Raw genomic sequence first — 26,967 nt, 5'->3', positions numbered from 1 at the left:
GATGAGTATTCTGGGCTGGCTGCCCAAAACTTGTTACGATTATTATACATCCCGCACATGGTATGTGACAGTTTTCCCATCTCCATCCATGAATCTTTGTGTAAAAGGAGGGCTGAAAGGTCTGTCTTGAAGTATAATTATGCAATCCCAGGGTAAATAACAAAAAGGCAACAACAAAATTAGTAACTGATAGAAACATGAAATGAGTTCTTTTTTCCTGAAGAACTATGAAGCTCACTATAATAATCAAGCTAGAAAAATTCAAAATTCTGAAAATAAATCCAGTGGTTAGCAACTATTAAAATACAAAGCTGAGAGAAAACCTGAAATATTTTCACTCTCACTTCAGAAGACATCTAAATCCTGAGCTCTCAGAATGGAGGACATTACCTTGTTAACATTACTAAATGCATTCCACTTGGGTATATTATTTGCAAAGACCAAGACTTTTTTGATTTTTTATTCTTTGTCATAATCCTCCTAGTGTTTTCAAATGCTCCACTTTTAAGGCTTCTGCAAACTGTCACATTTAGTGTCCATTGACAACTATATTGTTCATATTTATGCTACTTCTTTCAGTGTTTCTGCTGCTGCCTGCACAGTGAAGGCTGCAATGGAAATCTGCCTCTTCACTTCTTCCCAGGCTTCATGTTGATCAGCTTTGCTTTCAATATCAAACATGGCATCATAGATTCCTGGGAAGGATTCTCCTGCATATTTGTTGTGGCTGCTTGGAGCAAAGATAACATGTCTGTAGGGAAGTTGAGGGAAAAAAAATAACAGTATTATGCATTAGGAAAATAAAACATACTATTTTATGGATAAAACTAGTCTGTTTCTATACCAGCTGTAAACTCTTGACACTGAAGATGTAAATAAATAAGATTATTTCAGCTATAGTAGCTAAAGTCCATGAAGCAAGAAAATTTCATAAACTACATTAAGCCATATGAATTCCACAGCCTTATAGCTACTTGAGATAAAGTTAACTAAAGTATTTTCCTTTCCCTCAACTTAGATGAAATTAAAAGATTTTAAAAATGCCAACTTTTTTTCTCAGAGCTATACACAGTCTCCATCAGATACAGGCAGGCTTTGAGGTAGGAAAGACTTGTAACAAGAGACTCTGTTCTCAGTAGATTTTTGACCATGAGCTATGAGAGGTACAAAGATTGTAGATCTTAATTTCTCCTTCTGCAGTTAGTTTTTAGTGGAGAGATTACTGTTCTTAATTATGCAGACTGGTAAAAGGACCAAAAAGCTAGACTTAATTCACTGCCTCTTAAATAAGATTTACTTCTTGAACTGGATGAGAGGACCACTGAATTCCTTCCCAGCTGTTTCAGTACTGCTCTCCACACTACATTTGCTACCATGACTGTGCTCTTAAAATTATTTAAATTGTAGGTACTTCAAATATACTCTATTTCACTTTCAAATAATAAGAACAACTTCCTGAAGTCCCTACAACAAAAATTACTTAAAATGACTCCAAGGCGAAACTTTTACATCTGTTTAGAAGTCACATGAAACCAAGAGGAATTATCTGAATGGGCTTCCTACAAGACTCTTCCTCATTCTGCAGAGTGTGTCACACTGAAGTTTTCCCCAATGTCGTTTCCCCTTTTCAGTCTTATTCCTCCTGTCTCATCTACTTTTAGTGTGGTGAATAAAATCATTGTAACTTCATTTAGAGACCTGTAAATCTTAAAGGAATTCTCATAGCATACTCCATGAGAAAAGTAAGCCTTTCTCACCTATAGAATGGCCTGCCAGGTAATCCAAGAGGGTCGATGAAAGCCCTTTCTAGAAACATGAGCTGATCATTTAGTGATCTGACAGCAAGCAGGCTAAAAAAAAAAAAAAAAAAAAGGCAATATGTTGAATACATTAACTACAGTGTGTTTGACCTACTCTTATCCTGGCATACACATTGGTATTTATGAAGGACAGCAGATCTGTGATGTTGAACTTTAAGTGTAGCCCACAAAAGATAGCTCGTGTCAGCCAACCTGCACAACATAATTATGCTGATCTATCCTGTGAAAGAGTTTGGTTCGTAACTGGAAAGTCTCTTAAAGCTGTTTTTAAAGGCCAAGTGATAGTGTTGAAGAAGACAGCATTTCAGGTATTTTCTCTCATGTTGCCTCTTATTCCTTTATTTCCTTTTCGTGAGGATGCTTAGGCAGAGCATTCTCTTCTTTTGTACAACAGTTTTCTAAGGAACCTCTTTTCCACAAAGCCAGCCAGCCACAAACTACTTCAATAAAGTTGCATTTCTTTTTATGTAAAATCACAACATCTCAGAAAAAGGAACCCTGTGATGGTACAATCATCTTTTGAGCCATCTGAGATTGAGTTTTTCTGATGGTAGATTTTAAATTCCCTAGAGCATAGACCATCTGTGTCTGTGTGCTTTGAATAGCCCTGAGCATACTGTCGATGCTTAACAAATAAAAGAACTGTGAAGAAGGTTATACAGAGTATATGTGGGCTTGGTGGTTTACATCCAAAGTAACTTGTAGACCTTCAAAGGCATTCAACAATAAAAAATGTTAAAATTTATATCACAGTAAACCTGGATTAATTCTACTATCACTAAGGAAATTGCTTCAAGTTTACAGTGGTGCAAGCAGAAACTGAAACTGGTTGGTTGAATTAAAGCATAGATTTTGGCCATCCATCAATAAAGCCATTTTGAAAATGTCACATACATGTCATACGTCATAAATGCTGTCTTTTGCATAAGAGGTTACTGTTATCTCCTTTATCTGAAACTTGCTGCCATTAAAAAGATGGCTTTTATTCTCAGTTAGTGTTCCCTAAGGGTAGGCATATGGCTAAATTAGATTCTTCCCAAGAAATGGAACATACATATATGTATATACAAAAGGAAGTTTGGCTTGTTGTTTTGGGCATGGCCTACAAAGAGTAAATTAAGAATTAAGTCAGGTGCAAACTAGGCCTTTTGGCATTGGTGGTGCATAGAATTTCTTGAAAGCTCATCAAAACGTGTGCCACAACTGCAGCTTCATTTTTTTTCTTTTTTCAATTAAGTGGCACCAAGTCAAGACTAAGCCCTCTTGAGCACAGAGAACTACATGGAGTATTTGACTGGAAGAAAAAATGAGTTAAACTTACTTGTTGATATCTATTTGTTTCAGTCTCTCATGAAAGCTAGCAGCAAGTTCTGTAAAGTTCTTCACAGCTGAAAACAGAGCATCTGGAGGGAGCAGGAAGAAAGCATTTAACTTCAGATTCTGAAGATATCATTTAACAAATCAAATTCTTCAATTAAAGCTTTATCTTCCACTGTGATCATGATCATGAACTGTTAAAAGTCTCACTTAAGGAGTCTCACTGAAGGAAAAGAAGGTGACCCCATATTCCTACATTAAAAATATGTAATTCTATGTGAAAACCTCTCTTAGAAACAATAGAAATAAGTATTTTTGTGAATATTGTTTACTATTTGCTACTTGAAGAATATACAGAAATATCAAAAACTGGATCATGGAATGAGAACCAGACTGTGTAGATTTTATAAATCCCAGCAACCTGTGTGTTACTGTTATGTCCCTCCACACAGAGTTTTGAGAAAGACTGAGAACATGCGTGTGTGTCCACACGCATGCACGTGTACCTGATCTTGGTCATTAGCAGCCAAATCCTAAACTGAATACTCTATAATGTTGCTAATTAAAAAAACGCTTCTCAGGCACAGAATTACCCAACACTATAAGCTGCAAAGCTGTGTGATTTTTTTTTTTAAGGAAACATGGCAATGATATATTGTTGTCAACACTGGCAAATCACACGCAGGTCAAAACACATGCAACTCTCAGTGTTAGCTCTATTAATGGTGGCATAGTCCCTACATAGGAATTCTAGTGACCAAATAATTCCCATCTCAAATTAATGGAGGGTGTTGCTCTTGTTTTATTTGCTGTTCATACAGCACCAGGTAAATACCAGGTTGTGACTAAGACATCCATTAATATAAGGCACTGTTAGCATTAACAGAGGAGGGATGTGATGAAAGACTGTACGTACCAAAGGATACATTGTACGTTGCCAGCTCCTCTTCATGATTCCTTGACAAATTATAGATGATGTGAGCATAGCTGCTCACAGCTGAGGCATAATCTCTACAGTCAAAAGGAAGCACAACAGAGTCGGCCAATTCGAACACCAGCCCTCCCCGTACCTGAGCTACTGTCAGATGATTCTTGAAAGTGGGATCATAAAACTGTTCCACAATTTCATAGGTTTCATAGACACTGTGGTAAACTGGATAGCTGCTGTATTTTTCTACGTTCTGGAACAGAAGAAACCAAACCAAAACAAAACCGTTCTTCAGCTATGAATATTTCAGTGTAGCTTGAAAACCTTTGCTGTGGGATTCAAGGCACAGCAAAGTTTATGTGTTCAGGTTATACTAATCCTATGTAGTCACTATAGACAGTCGAAGGAGTAAAACTGGTCAGTGGTGGTTCTCTTAGACATTAACCTGTGATGAGATGAATGGTCATTTGGAGAAATCTCTCTCCACTGACCACATCCACAGCCCAAAGAAGGTAGCTAAGCACAGACATGTAACTCTCAGTTGGCTAAATCCAGGTGAGATTGGACTTCCTCTCTTGCTGGATTCAACAATCATTTGTGTCTTTGGATATTTCTTCCTTTTCAGAGGAAATGACCACACTGAATAGTTTGCTCCTTGAACATTTCTCAGTTAATCTCTTCTCACAATAAGCTCCAGAGCCCAACCCATATTTTCAATAAAATACAAACCATTTTGAACTCAAAGCTTTGTAAAGTGTTACAAATCATTCAAAAGTCACCATAAGCTACTCAGAAGCCTTCATCAACCATAGATAATTTTGAGCACATTCATTAGTCCTGAGCAAAAGTCCTTTTATCTGATTGACACCAAGTTAATTATTCTTATTTATTACATATTTGTGTTGAGGTAGCACATACAATTGTAGTAATTAACACCACTCTGACACACTGAACTGAACTATCCTAAAAAGCTGGAAGTCTAAAAAGGTCCTTTACAGGTGATGTTATTCAGGCAGTTACAAGGGAAACCAAACTACAAAGACACAGACTTACCCAATTTTTACTGTAACGTGCTCTGCCTGAAGCGATGCCAAGACGTTGAAAAAAGGCTTCAAAGTCATTGCCAGAACCCAGTTTATTTATTCTTTAAAGAAAGAGGAAAATGTCTTGAGTGACAATACTTAAAGTATAATTTTAGTTTGCTTTCAAGTATACCATGGCAGTTATTTATTCAGCAGTCAGTCACTACACACTACAGTCTTTTCCTAGTGTGCTCTTTTTAGTCAATACACCATGAACTGCCTCTGACTCCTACATTACCTGCACCTCATCAGTTGCATTCTCAGAGGGGCAGTCTCCTTTCTCAAGGCCAGAGATACCCAGTTCTCAGGAGGAGAATTCACCTCACTGTCATTTATCACTGACAAAAACCAATGACCTTCCTTCTGCTGAACTTCAACTATCCCAAGCTCTCAACTCAGAGAAATCACAGCAGTACCAGCATGGCTTCATGGAATAATATCCGTTTTTGAGATTCTGTAGAAACACCCTGGTAAATTTGAAGGACAATTTTGCAAAATCCTGCCTGGTGTGCTCCCCAGCCACCTGAACTCAGAGGCCTTCCAGGAGACAGGAAAAAAGTGCAAAGGAAAGCTGTTGAGTTAACATCTTGTGCACCTGCCACTGGCTTGTGCATACTACCATTATTTGTCTAAATCTCTATAAACTTTCATATATAAAGCCTCCTGTTCATCTACAAAGGCATGTTCACAAAACTGTTGTTCAATAGGGTATCAGCTGCAATCATTGCAACTCTGAAATTTATACCAGCTGAGAATCATACCATTTCTTTTCAGCACTCAGCATTTCATAGGAGTATTTCTTTAAAACCCACAATCCACAAGTTATAATAATGTTTGGTATATAATTTGTTTCCTTTTTTCACTGACCTGGGGACCTCTTTATATTCACTTGATGGATTTTTTTTATACCAGCTCTCATAAAGAGATTTTCCTTCAAACCCTTCATCAGGACTTGGTATCTAGAAAAAGACAAAAAGTACAATTTTAAATGTTACCAAGCACCCTGTTATCACACCAAGCCTATGGCTTAGGGCAATGAGCAAATCATCTTAAGTCCCTCAACCTTTCTGCATTTCCATTTTAACACTTCAAATGCATAGCATTTTCCAGAAAAATAGTTTATTTGCTAAAAAGTAGGCAACTTTAGAGGGAAGAAAACACAAGGAAAGCAAAACATTTCAAGTCAATATTTACATTCTGATATTTCTTTATGAGATTTTCAGCCATTTAATTTAAATATTCAGCAGAGAAACCTCTTAACAAAACCAAAACATTCTGCTTTCCTTTGGCAGGAAATTTCAATTTTGTCTTACTTAAATCCAGAACTGTTTCTACCTTGTTTCAATTCACCAAAAATATGTTTATGGATGCAGAAGCACCTTAGAAGGGCTAAGTGCACAGTACCTGGTGTTTATGTCATCATAGCTGCTAGAGGGGTATACAAATCATGATCATTCTAAAGTTCATTCCTATCACTGGCTAATTTGCAGGTAACTGAGCAGCTTAAACACTGTGGATGTTTCTTCATCTTTATATCGATGGACTGCTGAGGTTTTACTATTTTGAATCTATTAAAGATTATTAATATACATTCTATTATTAATATACCTATCTTCTATCTAAGAATTACTCCACAATAGGAATCAAATTAAAACTAATTTATTTGGGTTTTTGTCCATGGAGGAACTTGTTCATAGAACAGAATTATCACCATGAAGACTTTTAACCACAGATTAACTTTGGATGGGACCACATGGGACATGCTTCGTGATCAGCATTCTCTTCAGACATCAGCCACCAACAAGCTGTGGTTACACGCATTCATCAGCCTTTGCTTCCCAGCTCGAAGAAGGGTTACACAAGCATTTTTACTGGTATTTAGGTCAACATTTTAATGACAGCTCTTTGGTGTCCAAACTGAGGCTCTGCTGACCTGATTTCCTGACAGTTCTGAACACCTTCACTTAGCACAGGTTACCATGAGAACTGCAGGTGATCAACTCTTCTGGAGTTCAGGACAGAAATATCTTTATCTGGGTACCTACTTTTAACAGAGTTACATTTTATTTGCTGTCTTTTAATTGCCAGAAAATTGCTATACTGATTTACTACTTTACTTTTGCACCAGTCTAATGCCAGCCTCCAAGAGATAATAAATTATCAACCCTAGAAAAGACAGATGACTGAATACATAAAGCAAATCACAGAATATACACAGTAGTTGAATATACATTACATTGGCATCTAAAACATACACAAAAACTAATTAAATGTTCATTGTTTGATACAGTTGAACAGAAAAAAACCCCTCAGAAGTAAAATGCCAGCCTCTAAGACCCACTCTCAGAGCAAGGAACATCTTACATCTAGGATGTTGTGGCTATTTCCTGAGAAAGGTCCCTACCTCTTAATTTCGTGTTCCACACGAATGTGTGAGAGCATCATGGTCAGAGACAATGAATAACTAACAGGGTACACTGAAGCTGAGCACATTGACCAAACCTGTCACATCACACAAAAGCAACATGGTAGCCACCCTACTTTCTTCCCCTGCCTAAAGGGAGTCAGAGTCTCCCACCACCATGGGCATTCTAGTAGTTGATCTGGGCAGCCAGGTTTGTGCTTGTTTCTGTCCTCTAATTCACAGCATTCCCTTATTCTTTTGTTCTTAGAAGTAATGCTTTCACAGGAGGAGTGGAAAAATCCCCTAATCCTGAATAGCTAATAATTTAAAGGTATAAGCTTGGAATCCCCTTATCCCTCCTGGGAAAAAACTCCAGTTCCTTAGCTATTGACCTAAAAGGGGTACTGCAGTCAGAAAATAAAGATCTCACGCCATATTTTACAGACAGAGCCCCATCAAGTAAGTGAGCACTGAACATACTGGCTAAAAGTTTCAAGTGATATTACCTTTTTAGTCAGACTGTACACCAGACTGTACATCAGTGGTGTGCAATCCACTCTCAGTGTGTAGTTTCCTGAAAAAACATGAAAAGCTATTTATTTGAAGAAGGAAGTTCCCTCAGCTGAAATTTCATGCCATTGTTTAGTAACAAGAAAGGGATTAAGGAGCTACACTCTTTATGAGAAGCAAGCTGACAAGAGCCTTCCTGTGATCTTCTCAGTGCATTTCTGTTGGCTGGGATAAATTACAGCCCAGCTTTTGAAGCAAGTCTTAAGAGCTTTTCTTATGCCCCATGATTATTATGCATGTTACAAGAGAAGAAGCTGACTCTAAAGCCACAGAACTCATGGCATAACACTTCCTGCCTCTCCTATGACCTCCCAAATAGTGGAGCTACTGTAAAGGACTTTTTCCCTGACACAACAGGAATATCTGAAGGATACTTTATGATTCCAGGTCACAGTTTCTTCCCATATCCATTTCTGAATTAATGCAACAAAAATTATCACACTTAAGGCCTCATAAATCTCCCAGCCAAAATCCCTCCCAGTCATACCATCACTATTCCTGCAAAACACAAGTCAAATCCATGTACCTTCGACGGAAGAATCTGCATTGATATAAGCCACTCCCCGTGCTTGCAATACTTTGGCATTTTCCTGTGAGAAAAAGGAAGAAAATGCTGATAAACTTTTTTTCCCTCAGAACTACTTTCCCATTCACAAAAGAAACAGATGTTTCAAAGATATACTGCAAGGAGCTAGAGATTCATGGTAGTTCAAAAGGAAACTCAAGGGAGAGAGAGAATGTGGTGTGTGAGGAAAAGAGGGGGAGGGAGGAAAGAAGTGCTGCTTTCTAGTGCAGATTTCTCAAAGAGCAGCTACCATGGAAATTTCTTTTTGAACACTATTGGTTTACCTCAGCCCACTCTGTTGATCCTAACAAGCCAAATTCCTCTGCATCCCAGCTTGCAAATATCACTGTTCTCCTTGGTCTCCATCCTGCAGTGAGAGACCATGAAAATTGTATTACAAAAATAAAGGATGCTTGTTACATGACTAATGTGAAAACATATGGCATTTTTGGGGGGCTCATCTTTTACCATGATCTGTGGGGAATGAGATATTTATAAGGAACTTTAGCATCAACTTCAGTAACCTAATTTAAGAAATGATTTGTTGTGGCAATCTCATCTCTACTTAAATATTGTGCCAAATAATGTATTCCTTTGCATCTCTGACCTTTAAATGCAAGAAAATTTTCTACAATCTAAAACTGATCAAGGAAAAATAATGTGCTGTGCACAAATTCTTGAAGGAAGGCTTTTCTAATCCTATTGGTCAGTTCTGTTTAGTATACATTGTATACCAGTGTCTACTCTGACTGAAAAGTGGCATATTTTCATATCTATTACAGAAATTCTTTGACCTGTCTTTCAAATGACAGATTTCAAAACCTAAGCGATTCCCTGTAACTTTGACAGATCACCTTCAAAAGAAAAATCTTTCACTTGAAGTCCTCCATTCAATTTAAACCCAGGCCAAATGGAACAGGCTCCATTGCCCTTCTGCTGTGTCTCAGCCCAAAGTTTTCTTTGAAGCTACAGGAAATTTTTCATCTCTTACTCCCTTTCTTTTTTAACTTTTAATTTTTTTCCCATTTGCATTCCAGAGACAGCTTCCCCTGATATTCAGTTACCAGGAGGAAATGGAAATAACACTAAATGTCAATAGGTTTTATGTGTAATAGGCAGGCAAAGAACACTTCTCTAGCATAGTATTTATGTCAGAGCTTCTCTCCATTAAATGTCAGATAGGGAGACAGCATTTGCTCTGACAGGAACAGAAACTGGGTGCAGTTGACATTTGTTCCTATTCTAATGCAGCTAGGCATGAGGTATTTTTAACCACTACCTCCTAGTATGTTTGCACAGCTCATTTTCTGCATTACACTGACATCCTTCACTTATTCTTGAGTATGCCTCCCAGCCACAGTCAAGTGCTGAGAAGGCTCTCAGTGTTGCCCTGATGAAGCCTTTATCAGTCTACCACCGTGTCACCTTTATAACACCACTGACATATCCAGTCTGACCAGCCTCAAATACACAGTAGTCAATTGTACCTAAATGTCGTGTTTATTTCAGCATCCCCCATTGTGTGTTTTGTTTCCCTCTAGGTGTACTATCTCTTGAGCAGAAGTACTTCACATGTACCAAGGTGCACAGCAGTGTGTTTATTCAAGACATCAGTGAAATAACACATTTTTAATTTCAAACATATGTTTAAATCTCACAGAAATCAATGGGCACAGCTGAGAGCAGCTACTTTGATGTGCTTTATTCTTTCATTACATTACCTTTCTCTTTCAGTTTTCCAAAGCTCCTCACAATCTCGTGAACCACAGCTGCCCCACTCTGAGGATCAATGCCACCAAATACCCATGAGTCACGGTGGCCTCCCAGGATGACATACCTGTCTAGAGAAATTAATTTTGGAGGTTTACTTAGGGAAACTTTTTCCTGACATAGAGATGTTAACTTGAAGTAATTTCTAATTTTCCATGTATGCATCAGGCAACAGAGATTAAAAGTTTATAAAATACAGGATAGAAAGGTAAAAAATGTTTTAAATTTCTGAAGACATTTCTCTGTATTTTCGGTCAGTGCAGAAGAATTTGTCAAACCCAATAACTGGATCCCACAAGACTTAAAACCTCAAACTCTGTATTGTTACTTCTATTATTAAACATACTACAGGTTTCCTCTAAAGATATCTTTCCATACTTCACAATAGTGTGTTTCACAGAGAAGCTGACACACTAATTATATCTGTACAGCACACAAATTCACAACATTAGGGTGTGCTGAATGCAGTATTTCTCTCTGGATCTATATAATCAATCACAAAAAGGGTTGTCCAAATCATGGCAGAGATACGATTATTGAGATAAAATTCAGACTAGGTCTCTGTTCTACTATAATATGGTTAATAGTTGTGGTTCAGGCAAAAGGAAAGTGCTGCCGTTAGAAGATAAAAGTTGTTATCATCATTCATAGGGGTGTCTATATATCTGTTTTTTTGGAGTATAAAATCACACTGGTTACTAGAGACTGTAAGACAGACAAAAAGTCAGTTGTGGTGGATATAGTGTCTTCCAATGGAATGCAAAATCCATTGCCATGTTTATTAAGGAAGAATATCCACTTAAGAATATTCTTTCAATTGCAAAGTTACTTGCCTGAAGACAAGTATTTCCATCTTGGTTATGACTCCCCTTTGAAAATTAGCATTTACAGTGAAAGTGCTGACATACCCTGAACCATATGAAAGCCAGTGCAACAAATATTTCAACACCAAAAATCATGCAGTGCAGTATTTCAGAGAAAACTATATTCCTCATGTCCCCCTTCTAACCATGAAGGTCACTGCTCACTCACATTATGCTGAAGGCAAATGGTTTTACCTGGTTCCACCGTGCCTCTGATGGTACCAATCACATTGTAAATCCTTCTTACTTCATTGTTGTTATGAATGTGCATTTTCACCTTTCTAGTGTATTGGGAAGAAAATACAAAGAGAAAATCCACCAGATTAGATAATCAAACATCTTGACGCCTTTCAAAAGTGTACAAAATAAATGATAAGGAAAGCATTTTGACCAAATTTATCTCCTATTAAACCAAAGTAAATCTGAAAATATTACAGTGTAGTTTTTTCTGGATTCATACTTGTGCAAATGAGAATAGCATTTAGCCAGTGACAGCTATGTAGTATTTGTGATGTCAGCAATATTTATATAGATAATGGGATCAGAACTCCAAAGATCTTTTGCTAGCAGCTACTTTTTAAACAGTGCAAGAAAAATGGAAAGCATCTAATGTTAAAAAGGTAAATAGTTCTAATTTTCTCCAGTTTGGTGCAAATCAGAACTGACTCCATGTCCTGGAGTGGTTGCCAGCAACCAAGCCCCACACAGCCACTCGCTCACTCCCCCACCAGCAGCGAGAGAATAAGGAGGGTAAAAGGTAGAAAACTCATGGGTTGAGATAAAGACAATTTTATACATAAAGCAAAAGCCATGCACACAAGCAGACCAAAACAGGGAACTAATTCACTGTTTCCCACGAGCAGGCCGGTGTTCAGCCATCTCTAAAAGAGCAGAACCCCATCATGTGTAATGGTAACTTGGGAAGGCAAACACCATCACTCCAGATGTCTCCCTTTCCTCCTTCTTTCCCCCACTTTATGTAGTGAGCATGATGTCATATGGTCTGGAACATCCCTTTGGGCAGTTGGGGTAGCTTCTCCTGGCTGTGTCTCCTCCCTACCACCCCCAACTTCCTTGCCAGTGTGGCAGCACAAAAAGCAGAAAAGGCCTTGGCTCTGTGTAAGCCCTGCTCAGCAATAACAAAAACATTTCTGTATTATCAACCCTGTGTTCATGACCAACGAAAAACAGGCTCATAGCAGCCACTGTGAAGAAAATTAACTCTACCCCAGCCAAAATAAGAACACTCCAGCCCAATCAATACTACTGCAGCATCTCAGGCAGCAGAAAATCAGACAACCTGAGGTGCATCAAGAGATTTTTTCTACAACATCAAGAGTTGTTTATCTGTGCCACAGCTGAAGGTGTAACAACTCAGCCCCAAGGGTTCATATAAAGTTCGAAAAGTATGAACAATTGAATATGAAGTTAAACAGTTCATATGAAGTCAGTACATTGCACTCAGACAACATTGAAACACATAGACTTTAGTCCTAAACTGTAATTACTAATTCAGTTTAAAAACAGTCTGAAGCAATAAATTGACATTGTAGTTTAAGCTCTTTTTCTGGAAAACCTGATGACTGGAAAAACTGCTCATATAAAGCAGTTTAATATTGCTTTATATAAGTCAATAGCTAAGACAAGAAGCTAGACTCACATGAATTTAAAAAAGAAAACAAAAATTTTAAAAAAAAATCACTAATTCACTCTCAACAAATAGTTTTTCAAAGGCTAGATGCTTGTCAAATGAAACTGGTTCAGGACTAGCTGGAAACTAAAGAAGTAGGTCATATCCATAAAATCAAGACATAGTGTACTAATTCTTTGCACTGAGCGTATTTGAGCCAAGGAAATAGCCATAATTAAAGGAGTTATGTAAATAAAGCCAGCTACTCTATCTTTGGTCAAATTCTATTGCTCTACCTTTTTTTCCTCTATCCCAAGCACACTCTCCGTAGGAAACAAAACTGACCTTGTAGAATAATTTCCTGCGAAACCAGGACCAACGTTGTAAGATACATTCAAACTTCCTTTCCAGCTACTATGAGGTGGTGCCTCTCCTCCCATATTACTGTTATGGAAAAAAAAAGAAATCATTATTAGCTACAGACACCTTAGAACAGCACCAAACTCAAATGAGGAACCAGAAACCACACTTTGCTAGGTCCCATGCACACACAAACTAGTGCTGGTCTTTGTTTTAGACAATTTATACTACAAGCTTTGGCAGGAGAATAGTCTGGAGTTTTAGGTACACTAATACTAGTAAACTAACACAAAGCAATAATCCTGAGCATAGAGATTAGCTTGGAATGGCCTACAGCTACCCTGGGAAACAGTGTTGGCCCCAAAAGGTCTTGCATATAAACTGCCTCTTCTAAATGGTCCCTGGAACATTCTACTGCCTTGGATTGCATTTGCATTTGAATTAGCAGAGAGCAATTTGGCCTATTCCAACTCTTCAACAGCACAGGCAATTGTTTTCTGGTGCCTGTCCCTGCACACTGTTTAATCTCATAGCATAGAGAGTCGATGGGTGTCAAAGATGGCTAAAGTGGAGAAACATGATCAGTCCAAGTCACCCTTTCTTGTTCCATTGTCAAAAGTGATATGTTTTTCCTGTTAAGACAGCTGGAAATGCAGTAATTCAGTGGATTGCAATCACCCAGACTTATTCCCCTGAAAGATTTATATTTTTGACATGAACTTCTGAGATACAAAGAAGGTATGCTGGATTTTCTGGCTCTCAGGAAGCAAAATACATTTATTGTAAATGAAAGCATGTCTTCTACTGTAAATGAATACTCAGTCAAGCTTTATTCCACAGAACACTTCAACAAGTCTTCAGGCCCTTACTAAATTTTTTATATAAAAATGTGATAGCAGCAATAACAAGAAGCTATGACTTCTCAAGACAAAAGTGAAAACAATGACCCAGTATTTTTAAAGGATTTAGGTTTCATTTATAATTATTAAAATCAAGTTCTAGTATTATTTAATACTTATTAAACAGAAATGTCTGGCTACATCTTATTTATACATAGTAATCTGCTCTATCACTACTAATAGGCAGTGGATAAAAGAGGTTTTTAACCTATACCTTTATAGACATCACAGTTATCCTGGTAACAGTGATGACTATAAAGTTTTAAACAAAAGACAATTTGTAGATGGATTAGTCCATAAAAGTTTGGGAGGAAATAGGAAAAACAGTAGAACAGTGTTAACGAACATCAGGTATGCAAAAACAGCAAAGACAGTAAAATCCTGCCTCACATGAAAATAAATAGTTTCAACACTGTAAGGGAAATTTGCATAGAGAACCAACAGATTTTGTGGTTTTTGACTCAGTATTCAAATAGAAGCATCCAACAGAGCAGAATGATAGCTCATGTGATTTAGGCATAAAATTCCTATACAAACACTTACCCAGGGTTATGTTCATTTACTGCCCTAAACACTTATCCATCATACTGTTGCCAACCCTGGCATTTCCTGCTCTGCATCTCTACATTTGATACAGATGATTTCTACTACATTTTTTAAGGGAATGATACATGTATGTCAGCTCAATCACATCATAGGTTTTTTTTAGAGAACTTATTTGGCTTGTTAAAACCATTATGAATTTGACTGCTGTCCACTGGCAAGCTGGTAGCCTGTCTCCATGCCACTTGCATGTTTAGCAAGCACACTTACTTACATGTAGTTGTCTATTCAATCCCTTGTCACACTCCCAGTTTCCTCAGTGGCCTCACTAGCATCATTTCATATTTAAACAACATAATACACCTGATTAGAGAGAGAATACACCTTCCTTTAACAGCGAACAGGACAGATATTGTCCCATCAAACATTCATGGCAACTGTTTCCCAGGACAAATGAATGACTTCATCTGTGGTCTTTTTTACATGACAGGTATCATGCCAGCCTCAATGGCATGATAAGCAAAAATGTTTGCTTTTATTCACACTGAGAAGCACTTTGTAATTCCAATGTACTTGACTGACCAAGATGTATTACAAATGATCCTTTCAACTCTGAACATACCTGGTAACTTACCTCCTAATGAGAAACAAACATATTATTTGAACGGCTACAGGAGAAGCACAGTACAAAAGTCTTTTTAATCTCTTTTCAAATACTCTCATAACTTCCAAAAAAACAATTTGCTAAAAATTCCTCATGCCCCCCATGCACTTACCGCAGTAATGACTCTGCATCATGATAGCCAATAGGATGAACCGGAATTTTTGGGAGCCCTACACCGCTGGCTTTGTCTAATCGGTATGTGTATTCTGAAAGCAAACAACAGATATTTGTATATTTACAAGTCTCAGAAGGAAGCTGCACAATTCATAGCACAGTCCTAACACTGGAGTCGGGAATAATCATTTCATTTTCCTGGAAGCTGAGCTGACATCTTCCCAGTGATCTTATTCTTTGTGCTTTATCAATGTGTTTTCAGAGAGACACTAGTGAAGGTTCTCCCATAGTGTCTGCAGTTATGCATTTAAAGATGGCTGGAAATTTTAAAATTATTTGTTCCTTTTTTGTGTTGAAATACTTTTACATAGAAATATTTCTCTTCTTGACAAAGAAGTTCAGACTAAGCTACACAGAAAGAACTAGAACAAAGAGGGAGCCCGTAGTCTGATGCCTGGAACATTCAGCTGGGCACTAAAAAAAATTTGTCAGTTGAGAAAGAGACACAGATAAAATCTTATGCACTGGGCTGCTGAATATTCTGGATTGTTGTTTTTGTGTATAAAACAAAATCTGGATTTTGTTCTGACAAAGCTCAAATACAAATAATTTTTTTAAAACAAATAAGAATCTTACTCTTCATGATGTGGACAAAAGCGTACATGGAAGAGTTTCCTCCTTAATACAACATTTACAGGGACCCTTTGTGTGAGAGATAGGGATTCATCTGTGAGACCACTGACTCTAGCATGAGGAACCAGAAATTTTCTTCCTGGTCTGTTCGGGCATGCTGCTGTTTTGAACATGTATCCCCTTCCAGCTCAAGTTCTGCTGCCTAGAGGCAACACTGCCCCTCACTTAGGGACTACTTTTCTTGAGGTGACTGCCTCTCTCAGATATGCTGGCCCAAGTGCTGGCATAGATAGTTCTTAATGAATTTCAGTCAAAATTATCTGGTTCAGTTGCTAAATGAAACAGCTTAGGCACAGCTCAAGTGGCTGAGGAAGCCTAAGGTGAAGGTGGTGAATACAGATCAGCACTCTAGGGCTCCCCCTAATATCCCCTCGCTTTCTCTCATGCACCATTTACAGAAGTGGCCCACTGCAGTGAAACCTGAAGCTGCCTCTTTTAGCAACAAAGACTAAGAAAAAAGTGTGTTGTTACAAGGGAGAAAACATCCCCACCCCCTGCCCTTTCCTGATACCAGACCCTCAGAGAATGCCTTCTCTAGAGTCACTCACCTTTTGCAGGATAACCTGGTGTCAGAGGGTCCCCTGCCCCATTCAGGTTTAATACATTTCCACGCTGGGCTCCTCCACCTGGAAGGTTCCAGCCATTTGGATAAGGATCTACTCCAGGTGCGCAGTAGTCAGCAGGGTCAGAGTACAGAATAATTCCCTTGGCTCCCGCCAATTCAGCATTCTTCACCTGCAAAGTACATCTCCTGTCTCTATCCAGTCCTTTATAGCTTGACCCCAGAGTCCAAGGGGCAAAAGAAAGTATAAATTACAGTCATTTTTTTCTCAGGGTCTTTTACAGCGCTTGGGATAAGTAAGGAGCCCATAACTGTCTCATAATTTCCTGAAAAATATATATGCACATATCAGGTTTCATATGAAAGTAAAAGGTCTGCTGTTGCTTTGACTTTTAGTTGGGAGATAACAACAGTGGCATGGAAAACATCCTCCACAGTATTGCTGCATAACCTGAGTTTTCATTCAGTCATCCAGATCAATACAATCAGCTGACTATTGAAATGTACACACTATGAACAGAAAAAACTGTATCACATTAATGCAACAGTATCTTTCAGGCAGTCTTGTACTTACCTTATTTACCTAAATGACTCCTGAATGTATCTCAGGGTTCAGACTACGCAGGAAGATTGGAGAGCTTGAAACTGCCTTTGGCTGTTTCTTTCTTTGTGAACAAGATTAACTCCAGAGGGCCCGTATTTTAGGCTTATTATGGCAGAAGGACTGACCTGGATGCTGTTTTAAAAGTGTTCATGTGTGACTTTATTATGGTACAATATATGTCATTCTGACATCCCAATCTGGTTTGCTACTAGATATGAAAGTGATGGATAGTGACTGAGTGACAACTAATCCTCAACAGTTTTAAATTTGGGTACTTTAACTCAGAAATATCATAGCTTTTTTTCCTTTTCTTTTTTTTTTTTTTTTAAAGGAAATGCAGTACTTGCCTTCATCCTCCATCCTATTTTTGCACACCATTAGGAAGTTGAAAAACTTTCTGTACAGTCCTCCAGATTTTATACAGGCTACCAAATTCTTCAGTATATAAGCAGTCATTAGAAATACTACTGTAAGAATTAAGATATCCCTTTGTGTCAACAAGGGCATATAATTTCCAAATCACAGGAAAACTGCCTCTCTAGATAGCAGCAACTCTAAAGTATTGGTGTTTCATTTTAAGAAAAGATTCACAGACAGTAAAACCTTTGTCAATTTTTAAGTCTTTTCCATTCAGATAGTATCTTTAGGAGTGGTAAACAATTAAGTGAAAATATTATCTGACCCAGAATATGAGTTATATACCACTTTTCACTGGTGAAAATGATATATTTGTAAACCAGTGAGTTATCTATTTAAAAGCTTCACACAAGATTAATCAACAGCATATAATAAGAATTGGCATTCCAGTGAATTCCATGCTTGATACAGCCTTAGGTGACTGACAAATACAAATCACAGACCTGCTTAAATTAGGGTCAAACTAGTTGTTGTACAAGAGCCAAACACACTTAAAATAGACTGTCTTCTTACATCTCTGTTGAGAAACAACTTGAGTGTATGCCTGAAGTATGTACAGGATTATGTCCTTTCCTGTTAGGTCATGGAAATCTGCCTAAAACTGTAGTTTAAAAATAAATTTATATGACGGGGATGTTGAATAAACAAATACAGAATTTAAAATAACCTCCATATAGTTATAGTCTCTGTCTGGTGTACAGAACCATTATAAAGAAACACAACATAGACCTGGTAAAGAACAGCTGAACCAATAGGGAAGAATGATCTAGTTCAGAATTAAGAGTGTATGACACTCTATTAGTGATATTTTGGAACAATTTATAGAATGCAAGTGAATATTAAAATATGGAACATTTTCCAACTGATTTACTTTTATCCTAGAAATGTATTACATATTTATGAAATGTACATTTGACAAGCTCTACTAAAGAATCATCTTTGAACGCAGGGTCTATGAAAACTCAGTTACTCTCTAATCTCCAGAACAGCTTAGGGAAGTGTTTCAGTCTCTTGAAAATGCTGAAGAGCAGAACAGTTGAAGTGGGAATAACACTGAGAAGGGCAGTAACATTTTTATGCACAGGGATTACCTTATTTCCTCTGAAGATCTTCCCATATCTGGCAATAACAATCTTTCCTGTACAGTTAATTCCCATTACACGTTCTAACGTAAAGAAGTCCTCGGTGCGGCCATAATTCACATACACCAACTCACCCTGAGAGAAGGAGGCAGGATTTGAAACAATGTCAAAGAGCATGTTGAAAGGAGGATGTGATCTAGTAAGATAACAACCTGGGAACAATGATCTCTGGGACTGGCTGCAGTATGAATTCTTTGATTGTAAAGCAATTACGTAGGCAAGTGACTTTTAGTGAATCCTGCAATCCAAAGCTGCCAGACTTTGTGCAAAACAGAGAATGTTCACTTATGACTTCTGTATCAGAAACTTAAAGTAAGTGCTCAGATAGCATTTGCTTCTCTTTGTAGTCTGCTTAAGCTGGAGTCAGTCTTGGATAGCTGTAAGTATTTTGGACACAGACACCACAGTAAATTTCAGTTGTATTTTATGCAGTGCAGTTCACAGCTTGTTTAATAGAATGGTTTTTAACATAAAATTCTGGGCCTGCAAGGACTCAGACGAGCCTTGGCCCCATTGGATACTCCTGCTGAGGAGCTTTATACATGCTCCTCCTGTGCTGTTTGCAGTACAGACGCAGACAACAGCTCACTGGAGAATGCTATTGCTAATAGTCCTAGCTAAGTACCTGGAGGTCTTGTCAAACTATTATTTTGTAATAAGGTGAAAATCAGCATCATATTTTGAGAAGCCAGTCTGTCTTTAGGTATTGTTTTCATTGGTTACAAGGTTCTTATATTTAATTAAAATAAAACAAATTCCTAAAGAAGGACGCTAAAGCTTTTTAAACTTGTTTTCATTATTTCCCACATCTCATCACTTACACTCTCCACAAACCAAATAAAGCAGTGATGTTATTCTGTCTTTCTTTGATGATACATTATGATAAAAGGTCAAACCCCATGAATTTTATCTTACTATGCTCCAAAATTCCCACTGCAATTCTTGAAACACTCAAAGCTCTTATGTCCCAGGGTACAGATTCTGTACCGGTTCTTCAGCTGGTTTTCTGCCTGGTTCTCCAGCTTTCTTTGAGTATCTGAGGCAAATGAATACAGTATACCTTTTGTTTTCTGGACTTGAACAGCTTATTAACAAACTTCACAAAGTACATGACTGATATAATACTCAGCTGTGTGAATGGAAGCATTAGCAGAGCCTGGACCAGATGACTTCACAGGGTTCTGCCAACCTAAATTATTCTACGTACAGACAGGAAAGATATTGCGAAAAACACCAAGAAATTCTAATCTTACAAAACATTAATTGAAACCACTAATGATCACAGATCAGAAAACTCCTGTTTCACAGGCTAGCTTTATCAAAGAAAGTCCATCAGCTGGTACCATATTTATAACAAGACATGAAGGATTAGCTTCAGACTAATTAAATTCAGATCACAGCAACACTTTCATCACCACCAATAGCTTTTCAAGCATACTCAACACTGTGCAGCTATACCTGTCAATGTGAGCCTTGGGCAAGCAGCATTTTGAAAAGTGAGACTGTTCATTTGGCTGTGTAAATGTAAGTCTATTTGTCCACCAAGAAGGGAAACAATGGTGCATAGTTACAGAAATGTCTGGGGAAGTTTACAGCAGCTGGTATTAAAGATTTATTGCCATATTTTTTAAGGAAAAGAAAAAATAAAATCCAGTTCTGACTCAAACTAGAGAAAAAAATCAAAAATATGTATGACTGCTCAATTTGAACATTGCTTCATCACAATAATCCCAAGAATATCAGAGCTAGGTCACTTTTCCTGCTGGGGGTAAGTTGGGTTTTGAACTAAAGCCTAAGGAATTTCACATTATTCTGTGTTGCTCTCTGATATTCTGTGCTATGCTACAGTACAGTATTCCATCTTTTCTATTACTATTATTTCTATTTCTGCCTCTGCTTCTTTTCCTACTTCTGTTACTACTTCAACTCCTACTATGTTACCTCAGGCATTCCTTGGGCTGAAAAGGCACTGTAGGGTGGCACCACATCTCTAACAGCCTCATATCCTGGAGGAGGAGGCTCAGACAATGATGTGTTGAAAATCTGATGGGAAAGGAGAAAAGGAATAAGGTAAACAAGGCAATATGGAAAATAAGTACTTTCTGTTCACAAACACATTTCACAAGCTTTTGCAAACTAAAGGACTCTAGTTTTAGAATTCTACAAAAGAAGTGGCCAAAACTTCAGCAAGCACTGGGCATCCTTTACAGTAGGCATGCTCAGTGTGTGAACTTACAAATCCCATCTCCACTCTTCACAGAGAATCCTGCATAAATGAACACAGGGTTCCCTGAAGTGGTCTCAGTACAGCAGATAAAAGCAGGTTAGATCACAGTGGTAAAACTGCTTGCATTCTGCTCATCCCTGAAGCTTCTACATGCACTAGAGCTAGCATGTAATGAACTCATGCCCCTTGTGATAGCATACCTCAAGGCCTAAACTCTAATCTTCCAGAAATGGAATTTAGCAGAATCATCAATATTGTACAACAAATCAGTGCAAAGAATGGTGCTGACCATGGTTTCTTTCCTCTTTCTAAATAATGGAGTGATTTTCAAACAATTGAACTACGTGGAGTAATTCACTTACATAATTGTCCTTTAATCCACATGTCAGGATGCTGTATGAATCAGGGTAAATACTAGTATTCCTAGCACATATATTATGAATCAAAGATGCAAAATATAAAAGCAAACTGGAATCCCTGATTTCCATGAACTTTGCATCAGGCCCAAAACCATTAAGTGAACAGAGGACAGTTTTCCCTCACAGCCTTCCCAGGTGTATGAAGGTGATTTTGTTCCCTGGTTGGAAAAACTATGGATTTTGTACCTCATTGCCATGCTCATCAATTATTGAGATGTAGTTGGGCTTAGTGTCATTAGGGTAAGAGAGCAAGACATCATAATGAACCAACTGAACCGAATCCAAACCAAATTTCTTCCACTCAGCTTGGACTTGCTGTGCCAGATGCATATTTTCCTTTGTTCCCGCTAGGTGAGGAAGCTGTGTAAAATTGCTAGAGAAAAGGCAGAAATGAGCAGGGTCAGGCATTGAAGGTCATAATCAGAACTCCACTTAGACTAGCTGGAAATAAACATCATAGAAATGATCAGATATACTCAGGCTAAATAAGGACCAAGACTTCTCTGCATCTATGAGTTTTTCTGTTGAGGTGAAGGGTTTCAGGCTGTCCTGATCTAGCACAGGTATTTTTATCTTCCTTGCAGCATGGTTTAGCAAGAATGGTGTGATGACACCAGCTATGGGGTGCTGTCCTTTTTTTACTGCTTGTCTTGTGAGCAGCAGTAGGCGTATGCACAATTAGACTTTATCACTGTGAAATGATAAAAGAATTGAGTAAAATTATCTTAGTGTATTCAATTTAGAAAAGTGCATAATTACTCTGATACTTACTTGCAATTAACTAGATATTCTCCTTGGATCCCACTATTTTAATTAATTTTGGCACAAATAGTGATTTATTTAAAGGTTCACTCCTAGTGTGTCTTGTTGGCAAGTAAAAGAGAGTGAGTTTTGAGTACTGTATAAACAAGGAACAGAAAAACTCAGCAGTTTGTGACTTAAAAGTCATGCCAGCATGAATAACAAACAGCAAAAGAGAACATAAATAGTGAACAGCCCATTGTCTGAAAAAAAAAAAATTGTCCAGACCATTGTGAAAGCCCAGTGGTGAAGCCAGCTGAAAAAACCCTCAGTTGAATGAGGCTGTCATCATGATGTCCTCATTCTATCATATGACCATGCCATAAACATGCCACAGCAGCATATGTGCCACCAGCTGGTGTTAATGAAGGAAATTGTATCTTCGATTACGAAGGGGTGTGAGATTAGGAAAAACTTAAATTCTTGAGTTCAAATAAGACCAAAACCATCAAAGAAAGCACTTGGAAAGAACTATACATAGTATAGTATAGTATAGTATAGGTTGTAAGGGATCTACAGCATTCATCTAGCCCCACTGCCTGACCAAATCAGGGCTGACCAAGTTAAAACATGTTCTTAAGAGCATTGTCCAAATGTCTCTTGAACACTGACAGGCTTGGGCCATTGACCACCTCTCTAGAATGCCTGTTTCCAGTCTGAACACCCTCTTGGTAAAGAAATGCTTCCTCATGTCCAGTCTGAAGCTTCTCTGGCGCAGCTTTGAACTATTCCTATGCATCCTACCACTGGATACCAGGGAGAAAAAATGAGCACCTCTCTCGCCATGTCCCCTCCTTAGGAAGCTGTAGGGAGCAATGAGGTTGTCCCTCAGCCTCCTTTTCTCCAAACTAGACAAAGTCCTTGGCAGCCAAATGCTGCTGTATAAAATCACATTCCTCTGATCATGCCAACATCTAATACTGTACTAAAGTCACTGTTTTAGTGACAGCATCATCTTCTGGATGACATATACTGAACCAAGAGCACACTTATGTGTTATTGTGAGTGAGAATGGCTGTTTTCTGTATGAGTTTAAGTTTTCTGTAAGTGTTTAAGTATCACATTTTCATTAAAAGCTGATTTGTGCAATAACACTTTCCTCTATTACATTCCCATTTAACTGAACATTGTGTTTTTCTTCATTTTCTCTTCTAATCTGACTGCCTGTAATGGTTCTGAGGAGTGACTAAACATCTGCCTTATTTCACTGCAGGTCTGGCCACATGACAGTTAATGAGGTACAATGTTTTCTGTTTATGTACAGACAGGGAGTTTAGAGGGCAGGAAGGTCTTTTCACAGAGCTATTTAACAACAGTTGATTTTGCAGGAGCCAAAACACAGGTTAAGACTCTAAAAACTCCTAAATCTTTGGTTTTGAATGTGTATGTTATAGTCCAGTACATGACTGCTATGTAGTAAAGAGACCATACTTTCCAGGTAATTTTTTTGCAATAGTTCATGGCGAGTACACTTAGAATGAAAACAGTGGGATTGCCACAATCTTATAAACTGAAAATGGTCTTTTAGTAATTAAGTTTTGCACAACTCCATGCTATGTAATCAGACTGGGAGTATGAGGCAAATCCAAATTTGTTGATTATTCCTACAATAGCTGATGCTCTTTCTTTACACTGAAACTAAATTCCTGTCAATAAACTATGACTTGTGGTCTATTATTGACTGGAGTAAATACAAGTTTTAACAAATACTACACTCTCTTAAGAGAAAAATAATCCATTTACAAGATCCCTAAAAGAAACAAATCAAGTACAAGTTTTAACAAATACTACATTCTCTTAAGAGAAAAATAATCCACTTATAAGATCCCTAAAACAAACAGATCAAGTACTTGCAGTTAAAGCTTCTAAGTTACTAAAATACAGAAATTTATTACATTAAATTCTAATAGACTTTAAAATATCTATATTGTTATGTTCCATTGTTTTGAATTGTTTGAAGCATGGCCAGCAAGTTGAGAGAGGTGATTCTGCCCCTCTACTCTGCTTCATGAGAGCCCACCTGCAGTGCTGTGCTCAGCTCTGAGGCCCAGCATTAATAAGGACAAGGACTTGACGGAACAAGACCCAGAGGAGGCCATGAAAATGATCAGAGGGCTGGGGCATCTCTCCTGAGAAGAAAGGCTGAGAGACCTGGGGCCACTCAGCCTGGAGAAGGCTCCAAGACCTTACAGCACCTTCCAATACCTAAAGGGGGCTTACAAGAAGGCTGGAGAGGGACATTTTTCAAGGGCATGTAGTGATAGGAAAAGGGATAATGGCTTTAAACTGTCAGAGGGCAGGTTTAGATTAGATATCAGGAAGAAGTTCTTCACTGTGAGGATGGTGAGGCACTGGAACAGGTTGACCAGAGAAGCTGTGAATGCCCCATCCCTGCAAGTGTTCAAGGCCAGGTTGGAGAGAGCTCTGAGCAACATGGTCTAGTGGAAACTGTGCCTGCCCATGGCACGAGTGTTGAAACTAGAGGATTTTTAAGGTTCCTTCCAACATAACCCATTCTACAATTCTGTGATCCTTGGGCTGGTTCCCACTTGATTATTTTTTTCTTGTCCGAACTGATTAGTCTACACACTGCTTACTAAAGAAAGTGTTTGATGTTTTCAGCTTTCATCTCAGCCATGAATGCTGTCCTCATCTCCTCATGAGTGCTCAGAGATGTCTTCTTTTCTGTAGGTTTTGCAAACCAGCCTGTACAACACATAAAAATACAACAGTAAAAACATCAGAGCAATATTCTCATGACACACACCACTCCTCTTTGGTCTCCCCACAAGGTTTGCACTGTTTTACATTTACAACTGTTTTTATTTCAGCACATACAGGCAACCATAACCTAATGTGTTAATCCCACAAATGGTAAGAGAACTTATGTGCCTAGGTAGATGTTGAGTGATATAAAATACTATATTGTTATATATTTATATCCTCTCTATATATATATTTATTCACCTGTTATTTTCCTGTAGATGCTAAGGAGACTTATCTATCTTCCTTGAGCGCCAGAACATCATGCTGTCAGTCATATAGTTACCTCCATAATAAGGCAGCAGCTTTACAAAAATGCACAGAAACACAGGCACACTTTGTAAGGAACAGATGTCTTTTAACTCCTTTCTCACTCTCTGGTCTGTCTGGCTCTTATTCTGGAATCCTTCCCTTACTGAGCAAGCACTACCAGAGTAAGTGATGAGAGGAACACCTGGCTAGAAAGAGAAGTGTTCCTGACATCTGTTTTTAAGTCAGACTGGACACATTCAGAGCTTATACAGCAGCAGCTACATGGGTAGTGGGAATGAGAGAACCAGTGGATTGAAGAGGGTAACAAGCTGGCACCAATGAGGCAATGGTCACGGGCACAGTGAAAAGCTCTACGTGAGAGAGGAATTCAGTCGGGACTTCCCAATGGCACCACTCCCAAGTACATACCGAATGGCATTGCAAAATACAAGTGCCTCTTTTGTTTTCCTTCCTCCCCTAAGCTGATCCTGATTCATACGTGGAACCAAAAGAAAGGTAGAGAGGGGGAATCTCTCGCGACAGCAACCCTCAGTCCTGTCTGCTTGGGACAAGGAGTAGGTGAGACATTGAATTAAAGACTATTTCTCCCCTCCTGTCCGTGCCCCGCCAGCCCCAGGTTTTCTGGCTGGGGCTGAGGCTGTTTCACGGCAGCAGGGTCGAGGAGTATGTCTTTTGTCCTCTCCTCACACACCCAGCGCCCCTTTCTTTTGCCCACAGCATTATTTAATTTCTATTAACTTTAACAAAAAGTAAATAGAAAAACATGGCAAAGACACAAAAAACCCTTCTTCTGCGGAGGAACTGGATATCCCAGAGAGGGTCACTGACTGTACCTGCCCGGTGTGAAGGGAAGGAAGCAGGGAGGGTGGTATCGGCCGGCTGAGCACGGACTCACCTCAGGCACCCTTGGCACAAATTCCCGGGTGCTGGAAACCCGCCCGCTTCTCCCCCCACCCCGGCCCTTCCTCGGCCCGGCTCCGAGCCACGTCCCCCGGCTGGACGAGCCCCGATGCGAAGGAGGGTTAGTCTGCACTGTACCGATGAGGAACCCGAGGAGGAAGAGCCCCGCCGCTGTGCCCAGGACGACAGCCCAGAAGCGGCCGCTGGCTGCCCTGGGGCCGGCCGGCTCCGAGCGGGCTCCGAGCGATGTCCACATGGCTGCCGGCCCGGAGCCTCACGACTCGCTGTGCCCCGCCGGCTCCCGCCTCGGCGCGGCCGGGAGAGCCCCGCTCTCCCCGCTTTCCCCGCCCCGTCCCGCCCGTGGAAAGGCCCTCCCGCCGGCACGCCCGGCCCCCGCTCTGGCGGAGCCCTGGCGGCTGCTCCAGGCTGCCCACCTCCCCTCTGCCAGACCCCTTCGGCATCCTGCCGCCCCGTGTTTCACAGAATCACAGAATTAGTTAGGTTGGAAAAGACCTCTGAGATCATCGAGTCCAACCTATGACCGAACACCACCACATCAAGAAGACCATGGCACCAAGTGCCGCAGTCTTTCCTTAAGCACCTCCAAGGGCAGTGACTACACCACCTCCTTGGGCCC

At 39.1% G+C, this 26,967-nt stretch overlaps 1 protein-coding gene across 1 annotated transcript; it reads right to left on the bottom strand.

Annotated features, from left to right (window-relative positions):
- Nucleotides 1-561: 561 nt before the first annotated feature.
- Nucleotides 562-26,586, bottom strand: LOC309571302 (putative N-acetylated-alpha-linked acidic dipeptidase; the record flags this gene model as incomplete). The annotated part of the gene is made up of 19 exons (XM_082278684.1): nucleotides 562-751; nucleotides 1,758-1,850; nucleotides 3,142-3,223; nucleotides 4,054-4,318; nucleotides 5,119-5,209; nucleotides 6,015-6,106; nucleotides 8,058-8,125; nucleotides 8,648-8,711; nucleotides 8,971-9,053; nucleotides 10,408-10,527; nucleotides 11,515-11,600; nucleotides 13,295-13,393; nucleotides 15,528-15,621; nucleotides 16,771-16,957; nucleotides 18,897-19,022; nucleotides 20,889-20,990; nucleotides 21,780-21,966; nucleotides 24,992-25,100; nucleotides 26,469-26,586. 19 exons carry the CDS (start codon nucleotides 26,584-26,586, stop codon nucleotides 562-564), a joined length of 2,256 nt encoding a protein of 751 aa, XP_082134810.1.
- Between the last annotated feature and the right edge of the window lie 381 nt (nucleotides 26,587-26,967).

This window comes from Coloeus monedula, assembly GCF_965178545.1.
Source record: "Coloeus monedula genome assembly, chromosome: 3".
NCBI classification, from domain to species: Eukaryota; Metazoa; Chordata; class Aves; order Passeriformes; family Corvidae; genus Coloeus; species Coloeus monedula.
Note: the sequence above shows the minus strand (reverse complement) of the source record. Positions and strands in the feature narration are given on the sequence as shown.